This window comes from Mastigoproctus giganteus, chromosome 9, assembly GCF_048544385.1.
Source record: "Mastigoproctus giganteus isolate SK-2022 chromosome 9, ASM4854438v1, whole genome shotgun sequence".
Classification (NCBI taxonomy): Eukaryota; Metazoa; Arthropoda; class Arachnida; order Uropygi; family Thelyphonidae; genus Mastigoproctus; species Mastigoproctus giganteus.
The window spans coordinates 57486215-57496849 of record NC_143583.1 but is presented as its reverse complement, the minus strand read 5'-3'; the positions used below and the strand labels follow the sequence as shown (position 1 = coordinate 57496849).

Sequence of the window (10635 nt, the reverse complement as noted above, 5' to 3'; positions counted from 1 at the left end):
ACCCAAGAGGAGCTAGAAGAAAACAATGGAGATGGACAGATGAAATTCACGAGTTCGTGGGTAGTAAATGGAAGATAGATAGGGTTCAGGGAATGTCAAAAAAATGGCAGCAATATTTTAATGCTGCAAAATGCAATGTTTTATACTTGGGAAATAACAGTCCCAAAAAATCATATACAGGGTCGGCCAAAAGTAGGTATACCATACTGTATACCTACTTTTAGCCCACCCTGTACATTAGGAAGAGATGAGATAGCTCCAAGACAGTCACAGGTGTCCAGCAATGTTGTGCTTTTCATATAACACTCTCAATGGCTGTCAAGTTTTCTTTGATTTTTTTGTTGAAAATTCCGGAAGTCACTGTTAATTAGTGTAAACAGGAAGCCTAATTAATAATTGGATGCAAGATGTCAAGTGGCATCTTGCATCCAATTACTGAAGCATGCTGGCTTTATGATAAAGAGCAGCAGGTCTTATACTCACTGGTTTTTGTGGCACTGAAGTGTGTGTGCCCAGTTTTTTGATTTACATTTCATTTAGGAAAATAATTGAAAATATACATTTTTAATATAAAAATGGATTTTTCAGTTATGTTCAAAGTAGATTTAAAATAAAGGAGGCATCAAAAAAAAAAAAAAAAATGAACAATTTTAAATTATTTCTTGGTGATTCTTAAAACTGCATGTGTGTGTGGAGAATTGTGACTGGTTATAGGTTAAAGACAGGAAGGGAGAGAGTAACTATCCAGGCAGCCATGAAGTTCTACATGCAGTATAGACAGGTGGAAGACGGAACTATGGTGTCCTATCAATGATTTATCAGATATTTGCTTGGTAGATAGGGCCACAATCCCATTGTATAAGGCAATGATGCGACTACATGGAGATTACTGGGTCCACGTATGGAGACCACATACCTAAAAAAGTTTGCCGAAAAGGGCCAAAGATGGATACATTTGGTAAAGGCAGCGAATGGGAACCCACATGAGGTAAGACTTTGATATGCAGGAAACAAAGCTTGATAAATAGGTATCTTGGGGAGGGGGGACCAGATCAAGGTCTACAATAGGGTTACTGGATATACCCAGATTTGACTGATTCTTCCTGGGAATTGTTGCCAGCATTTCATGGATTTTAGAATGTGTCCCTGAAAAGGTGACAAAAGTAAAGTGTTTGAGACTACTTTCTCCAGGTCAGTATCCTGATAATATAATGAACTGTTAAATATGATCAACATTGAAATATTTTACTGTTATAGCTACATTAGATGTACAAGTTATGGCAAATTTGGCCTCAAAAAGGCTAATCCTCCACACATTTTAAAAATGAGAATGGCCACTACAGTTTAAGAACAAATGTATTTGAAAGCAGTGCAATACCAGGCAACTTACGAAGGCAAAGTTTATTCTGCTGTCATCATTAAGACCATTACATTAAGCAGTTTAAATACTGTAGTCTTTAGACCGGAATATCAATTTTGAGACATTGTTGCATTCTCACTTTTGAGTAAGGGATGACAGCAACAGGCTTTCTATAAAATAATGTTGGTATTTCAGAAATAAATATTTATCCTTTGATATACAGTTACCTAAGCAAGAAATGTTGCATCTCCATTCCAGATTAATGTACATACACCAACAAATTGCTGTTAATTGTTGTGTGGCAATTTCAAGATGGTGAAAATCTAACTGAAAATGCTGCTTTTTATTTTGTATACAGCACAAACTTAGGCATACATTGTTAATAAACCTGATGATAAACTTAAAAGTGCAGATATAATCAGTTGAGAGACTGGAAGGACACATGGAAACTGCTATGAAAACTCAACTATATCTGCTATGTTTTTATGTAGTTTTACAAAGTTAATTATCAGGCAGATATGAAGTTCTCTGAGCAGTGCAGACGAGCTGCAAGAGTAGCTCATGGTGTCTTATCAATGATATACAGGAATTTTTCTAGCAGGGATAAGGTGATTATTCCCTTGTATAAGGCAATGGTTAGGCCACATCTTGAGTACTGTATACAGGTCTGGAGGCCTCATTTCAAGAAGGATGTAGAGCTGCTGGAACGGGTACAGAGAAGGGCAACAAGATTAGTAAATGGAACAAAGGGTTGCTCTTACGAAGAAAGGCTTGTGCAGGCAGATATGAAGTTCTCTGAGCAGTGCAGACGAGCTGCAAGAGTAGCTCATGGTGTCTTGTCAATGATATACAGGAATTTTTCTAGCAGGGATAAGGAGGTGATTATTCCCTTGTATAAGGCAATGGTTAGGCCACATCTTGAGTACTGTATACAGGTCTGGAGGCCTCATTTCAAGAAGGATGTAGAGCTGCTGGAACGGGTACAGAGAAGGGCAACAAGATTAGTAAATGGAACAAAGGGTTGCTCTTACGAAGAAAGGCTTAAGTTTTGCAAATTACAGAGTCTGGAGACTAGGCACCGGCGAGGTGATCTGATAGAGGTGTATAAGGCTTTGAATGGTTTGCGCATGCTCAATGCCAATGGGATTCTTCATCTTTCTCAGAATAATCACCTCAGAGGGCATAAATTCAAATTGAGGAAGGACGGATGTCGGATAGATGTGCGGAAATTTGCCTTTGGCCAGCGGGTGGTTGGTTGGTGGAACCGACTTCCATCACTTGTTGTTGAAGTTGATAGCCTAAACAAATTTAAAGCTCAACTGGACAGGTATTTCGAACGAACGGAGGGGTGAAATGGGAGAGGGTTGTTTTTTTTTTTTTTTTTTTTTTTGGCTGATGCTGAATAAGCTTGCTTTCTTGCATCATATGCCTCTACTAATGCTAATGCTAATGCTAATCTGTGCCAGTTTAAAGTCAGTTATTCTTCAGTCTACTGTTCATAAGGTGCTTCAGGAAGGGAGGGATAAAAGTGATCAAGCATTATCAGTCTTGTCTTAGGATAGGCCTGATGTAGCTGATAAGGCTTGTATCACTTCTGAGTTGACCATAGAGAGCGCCCATGTGACCACTAAAGTACAGTTAATGATAATCTTGGAGTATTAACCAGAGCAGAGATTAGTTTTTTTGTTTTTTGTTTGTTTGTTTCGGGATTTATTGGGTGCATCGGCAACTATGACCATAGTGCACCAGCAGAGGTTAGGATGGGTCATAGTGATTCCTCTGAAATACAAGGGGCATTTGAAAAGTTTGTGACCTGAGTACGAAGGGTTTACTTGAGCAGTCTGGTAACATCTCTTTCTTGGCGATTCCTTTCTGCTTCTCTCAGGGTAACTCGGGAATTTTTTTTGGCTGGTGCAGCATAAGCCTCAGGCTTCCTTGCACCATATGGCTAATAATAATAATGTTACTTTTGAACATAGTCCCCTTTGGAACCAATACACATTTACCACAGAGGCTTCAATGCATGGAATCCAGCTGAAAAAGAAAGTTTTCTTGGTCCTCCAGGAATGCATCCACTGCAGCAATGACTATCACACTGTCAGTGGGAAAATGGATGCCAGCCAGGTATTTTTTCCACATTAGAAAACAGATGAAAGTCCAATGTCACAAGATCTGGTGAATATGGGAGACAATCCAAGATTTCTAAACAGCACTCATGCAATTCAGCCATGGCAGTTACAGACTTGTGAGTAGGTATGTTGTCTGGTGGTAAATGTGTATTTTACCACCAGGACATGGGAAGATGACCCATTGTGCCAACATCTTTTTCATAATGAGAACTGCTGTTATTATTTGGTACACATGTTCATATGAGATGCCCAAGACACAGGCAATGTACTGAACTATTACTCACTGATCACTCATCATCAGCTCATGCACACTGCCAACAACTTCTATAACAATGGACAAGCAGGTCTTCCACAGCATGGATCACCTTCCAGGCTCTCCATTCCCCATTTAAATTCTGCCGCTCACTTTTTAAACATGGAACAGAAAGGGGCACAGTCCCTTCTTTTCCAAATATTGGAAGACTGCAAGGTGATTTTGTCCATCTTCCTCATTCACACAATTTTATTAACTTCAGGACCTGTAATTAAAAGAGACATTATTGGAACTGCATAAAACTTGGTGGGTTACTATTTTAAGTGTTACATATTATGCACAGAATTTTTAATTTCTCTACTTAATGTGTAAAAAAGTGACCAATTAAATAAATAAAACACTTTAAAAAAAAAGACTTTTCAACAGCCTCTTGAAAAATAAAAAATCTCCCTATACAAGGGTGTGATGCCCTGGTGTGGCTAATTTAATCTTGAACAAATAGCAGGCTGCAAGTTTTTCACTACCTATGAGAGTTATCCCTTCCACCTTGCTGCCAAAAACAAACAGAATCACTAAGTGTGATTGGAAATGGGGCTCTTCAGTTTTATTGCTCTTTTCTACCTAACTTTGTGAAACAGGTTTTTAAGCAATTTTAACCATCAAAAGCTTTAAAGCTGATTTAAACCAGAGCATGACTCGAGGTGCAGCCTTTTGAATACACAACCACAGTTTGAGGAACCTTGAAAGCTTGTGCAGTCAAGGTTCACAATGATATTAATTTTGTACTGTTCTTCTATATAACTATTATTTTGTAAAACCAACCATCTAATAAACCGATTATTAATCACATTTTAATATTTTTTCAACTACGCAGTTTCCTAGAGATTACTTATTTTAATAACAATAATGTACTTCATTTGTAGATAACAGTTAAGTAATTAAATGAAATATATTATTAATTCAATGCTGAACCATGGGTTGCAAAGTTGACTCCCAACTTAATGTGGTCCAGGCTTAAAAAGGTTAAAAACCTTTAATAGAATATATGCATGCTTAAATTTTGGTGTTACCAAAATTTTTAAATTGAGGTCCTTATTTAAAATTCTTTGATTAATGTATTTGGAGAGTTCATAGGTGTATTATCTTTGTCTTTTCCTCCTATTACTGGAACTTGTAGCAACTTACCCCTCAGGAATTTTGGAATTGTACACTGGTACTTCTTTTCCAGTACCATGCTTTGTTTATTATTATTAATACATTTATTTGATTTTTATGAATCTTATGTGTGGGAGATTGACATATGAGGCGAGGTTTATTGAGAACACTCAAAAATAGCTGCCCTCTGTGGTAGTAGTTCACTTGTTTGGAGAGGCCTCATTGAGTCCAATCATAAACTGAAGGAATTTTTAAAGATTCAACTGAAACTACAGTTAGCTGATCTCAGGCAAAGTGAACAGATGCAAACTACATGGATTCTCACAGTCTCTGTATAATCTGGCATAGCCTTGATTAGGGAACCCAGTTTAGTTCTAGTGTCCCAGTCAAGGCCATTTCTGGATACTGAGTGATAAACATCCAGGAGACCAAGACAAGAAGGTAGCAGTAAAAGCAGTTAAGGATTTTTTTTTTTCCCTTCTGTATTCAAATGATAGAAAATAAACGTTGCATCCAGTATTAAAAATTTAAGTTGACTACAGAGAATAAATAAGTTGGAAAAGATGGAGCCATATCCCTATAAATGTTCTCGATCCTGGTCAATTATACAATTTGTAATAAATAATAAACAGAAAAATATAAACACAGCAATTCATACTTCTTTTATTTGTAAACATACTGTTTTCAAAACTAATCAGTTACTGAACAGTATAAAATACAGTCGACGTGGTCCACTACAACAGCATTTTGAAGTACATTATCCACATCATTATAAACATTTCTTATTGAAAAATTCCTCAAAAATTATTTCTCGGATAAGATTTTGCGGTTCATTAGAAAACTTGGTTCAAGCTAAGGAAATAAATGCTTCACGATGCATTACTGCTTCCAAGATATGACTATGTAGGCACAATAATTATAACAAAAACGTATTTAGACTTTAGTCAAACATTAAATTACTGGGTATTTAGCTATACATCAGGAAACAGAATGAGTCATCAATTGTTAAGTAATAAGATATGTAAAATAATTATGAAATACAACATTTACAGTGGCAGCTTACAATATTGTTCAATATTTTAAGTTAAAACTGGCAGATGAACTAAAGTTGCCATTTTTTAACATAAGTTTTGTTCTTGCATTAATTCTCCTTTTTAATTACAAAAATCAGTTATACCAAAAGTATGAAATGGTACAATGTACACAGGAATTTATCACGCAAGAAATAAAACTTCACTAATTACATTTTCTTCATTTTACTGAAAAACACTCATTCAGAATGTAGGATTGTATTAGAAAGTCTCTTACTCTCTCTTTTCTCTGTGTCCTTTTCTCTTCACCTCTTATTATCATTATTCCACTGTTACAGTGAATAATGCAAAAAAAAAGGGGGGGGGGAAGGAAAAAGTGGAGAATTTGTTCTTTTGTACAAAGAATCCCAGCATTAATAGAAACATGGCCAAGGACAGTGTATAGTTGTAGTGGATGAGAAAAAGAGAGAGAACATAAGAGATCGTTTAGATGTCCAATGCTTATACACATGGTTTGAGAATATATACACAGTATTCAGACACAGATCATCATAGCAATTCACATGACCATCTAGATGTCTTCTTTGGTGGTTCATTGGCTTTCAACTGATGGCCCCCATTCCTAGGTGGATTTGATGCTTTCTGGAAAGCAAAAAAAAATTAAAAAATTAAATAAACAATATATACAAGAATTAACCCTATCAAATTTATAACATTAATTCATTGTGTTTATGCACTATAAGCATACATGATCTGACGATTTGTTAAACAAAAATAGGACCATGCTGAAGAAATGCTGCGAGTAAGGTCATAACGTCTATGTGCCTGCAATTCTGGCCAGGCACAACAAGAGAGATTATAAGCTGAAAGCCTTGGGGATTAATTCAAGACATGGATGCTGCAAGGCTTTTGGGGAGAAATTTCTATCAGTTTGACCCGCACTTGTAGGCAGAAGTAATCTGTTTTGTAGAGACGGATACATATAAACAAAGGTGGTGCAAGAGTTTTTGCCAGTATTATTGAGGATACCTTAAAGGTTCAGGGAAACTGCTAGTTTGGAGGGGGGGACAAGGGTAATATAGATATGCATTTATCTGATAATATTGGTCAAAGTAATGCTTGCACATACCTCAAGAGTTCTTGTTTGTTACTGAAACAAACTGATTTATTAGCAAGATTTCATATTAGCAAGTCAGCAACACTGCCTAATGGTTAATAAAAGAATGTTATTTTCAAGGGTAACCTATTGAGTGACCCACCACCACAAATAAAAACTGAGCATGTAAATAGGTTTTATTTGTATACATCCTTATAAACTTTATAAACATCAATAAATGACACTGTGTGGTGGGGAGGAGGGAAACCCATTACAGACTGAATCATATGCACAAATATAGTTTTTTTTTTTTTAAGTTAGTTAGTTGTTGGCACATCGGCTTCTGTGGCCATAATGCACCTCCCACAGTTTTTGCAGTACTTTGGTCCAAGCCCGAGGTGGGATTCGAACCCAGGCAGGCATTTTACCCACCCGGCCAGCCCGGTCGGCACAAATATAGTAGGTACCCCCAGCTGTAAACACTAGCATTTCCAGTGTTTTTCAATTTTCTGCTTTTGGCGAAAACCTTTACCTTTTCTCAGTGCTTTTTTTTTTTTTAAGACGGTAAGCAACGGTATGGCATACCAGCACCTTTATTAACAGTGACTTGTGACATTTGGATGCTGTACACTTCGAAATTTGTAATAGTCCATAAATTTTTTCGCATGTTTACCTACTTTTCAAATAAGCTTAAAGTTATTTAACTAAATTTGCATCTCACTGTCTATTGTTAAGATATCTACTGTATAAAACTTTATAACCATTTTTAGAGTTCTAAATTACTCAGTCAGACCTCCTTTTAGAGCAATATTTTTTTAATCCCCTTGGAAATTACATTTAAAATAGTTTCAGTTGAGCGATGAAAATTTTCATATAACGAATGGTTTAGGAGAGACTTAACTGCATACACACTGTTCGCACTTTTGACCTTCAGGCAATTTAGGAAATTAGTGCTGCTGCTAAGCAAGAATTGAGAGAGCTAAAGGGATTACCATTCTACAACTTAGTGGTACCCGGTAACTTAGTAAAATCTATCCGACCACCTGTCCCACATATTGAGAAGTTGCACTGGTCAACAGTGAGCAGATCAAGGGGTATTCTCAATTAGATCTGGTTCACCTTCTACTGCAGTTGTGTCCAACCATTTCTCGTACAAGGGGGCATATTCAAAGTTAGAATTCTTTCGGGGGCCGCACTGAGTGATTCGAGAAAAATTAGTGTGTTACATTTTTTTCCATATCTTGTTACACGTAAAAGGAAGTTTCTGTTTTCATGTTAATGTTTTTTATTTTCAGGCTATACATAAAAAATGCAAATTCCCAATACTTTTATGTGTAACAAAATCTATGTCACTAATTTATTTTTTAGATTTTATTAAAATTATAAAAGTAAAAATTAAATGCAACAAGGCAATAATATCTTTAAGAGTATAATAATCTATATAATTTGATGTAAACACACCACAGACAACTTTTAAACAAAAAACTAAGTTAGTAGTGTGAAGAGCATCATTTTATCTGTATTGTGCTCTTCCTTCACAACGAGTTGCCATGTATTGCACTACCTCTAATAAGTAACGCTTCAGAAAAAGAGAATACTATTGTTACTTGGTATTGTCTGCAATACCAGGGTACCTGCCCACCCACTGATGAAAGGCCAACAAGCCTTGAAACGGTGCTGTCTGGGTGGTGGTGCCCACCGCGAATAAGTAATAGTCTTTTCTTTTAGTGAAGCATTACTTATTCGAGGTAGTGAAATACATGGCAACTTGTGAAGGAAGAGCACAATAAGAGATACAGATAAAATGATGCCCTTCACACTACTAACGTAGTTTTTTGTTTAAGAGTTGTCTATGGTGTGTTTACACCAATATTATATAAAATTATAAAAATATGACTTTTTTTGTTTTTCAAAAAAATACCTTACTTTTGCCATTAAATGCTCACTTAATGAGAATTTTTTGATAATTAGCAAAATTTAAAATGCTGTTTTAATTCACTTTCTGCATGGGCCATAGGTTGAACACTGCTAGGAATCAACTGTAAGCCCCCAGTTCGAGAATTAGGAGGGAGTGATTTTCTTTTACCTCGACAAATTGTTTTGCGGAAGTGTGTTATCCACATTTTTCAGTAAGTTTTCGCTATCTCTGTTTACATGGCCACAGTAGCTGAATATCCGAATGACACCGACATTTTTGACAGTTTCGAAAAAAAAAAAAAAAACACAAGAAAAATTCAAATTTAAGAACTAGTGACAATATCTAAGACGAGAGAAGGAAAATGAGGAAAACGAAGGTATTAAACCTTCTAAACATGAAATGTTGGCATTTGGTAAGAATGAATTTAGAAAATTGTCAATTGGGCTTAAGTTAAATGAAAGAGATACAATTGGCCCATTTCGGGAATACCTAATCGAAAAGACGGTTTTTGGAAAAATTGAAGAGCATTTGATGAACGCTCTGAGTACGTACCAATTTCATCGAGTGAATACGAATAAGGATTTTCACAAATGAATCTGATTGTCAGCCCAACCAAAGCTTTGTTGATGACAAAAACAGTTTCTTAAAATTGTGGCCCACCGCTGACCCGCTTTGATCTAGCAAAATATGCCGATTCGTGGCTGTTTCGGAAACGTCAATCAGCAACAGCCACAAACATTAAATCGGCATAGTGCGTTGGATGAGAACTCAATAAAAATTTGGAATATTCTATAAAAACTTTATTATGAAATTATTTACTTTTTTTATTATTAATTTTTACTTATTTTTATATACTTGAATAATAAATTTATGCTTAATAAACTGTGTGTTAATATAGAATCTTGAAATAACTGAGAGTAAAGTGGAGGAGAAATTGTTGAAGATAAATACAAGAAAGGCACCTGGGGTGGATGGGACCTATCCAAGTTATATTAAAGGAGGCAGCAAAGGAAGTAAGCAAACCATTAGCTATAATTATGAGAGCTTCCTTGGACTCAGGGGTACCCATGGACTGGAGATGTGCAAATGTGACCCCAATTCACAAAGGAGGATCAAAGGGCGACACAAGTAATTATAGACCTGTTAGTTTAACTTCTGTTCCCGCAAAATTAATGGAGGCACTTAATGTCCAAGACTTCAGTTATAGCTCAGACACAGCATGGTTTTCTTAAGGGGAAGTCTTGCCTGACCAATTTGATTGGATACTATGATGCAGTCACAAAAGAACTGGATGCAGGGAATAACTTTGATATTATATACTTGGATCTTAGAAAGGTTTTTGATACTGTTGCACATGGAAGACTGCTGCACAAATTGGAGTAGTGTGGCATTGGAGGCAAATTGCTGCTATGGATAAAGGGGTGGTTGAGGGAGAGAAGACAGAGAGTGGTAATCAAGGGACAGTGCTCATCGTGGACTAATGTTATTAGTGGAGTCCCTCAGGGTTCAGTATTGGGTCCATTATTGTTTTCTGTATTTATAAATGATATTGATGATGTTATATCAAGCTTAATGTCCAAGTTTGCAGACGATAGCACATGGAAGACTGCTGCACAAATTGGAGTAGTGTGGCATTGGAGGCAAATTGCTGCTATGGATAAAGGGGTGGTTGAGGGAGAGAAGACAGAGAGTG

At 36.4% G+C, this 10635-nt stretch overlaps 1 protein-coding gene across 1 annotated transcript in view; it reads right to left on the bottom strand.

The window, feature by feature from the left end:
• Positions 1 to 5702: 5702 nt before the first annotated feature.
• The window catches only part of LOC150080264 (ras-related protein Rab-8A-like), a 229718-nt gene continuing 224785 nt past the window's right edge, over positions 5703 to 10635 (bottom strand). Inside the window, exon 7 of the mRNA XM_090381771.1 lies at positions 5703 to 6570. Within this exon, the coding sequence (XP_090237897.1) occupies positions 6478 to 6570 (93 nt within the window). The 3' untranslated portion in view covers positions 5703 to 6477. The remainder of the gene's footprint in view (positions 6571 to 10635) is intronic.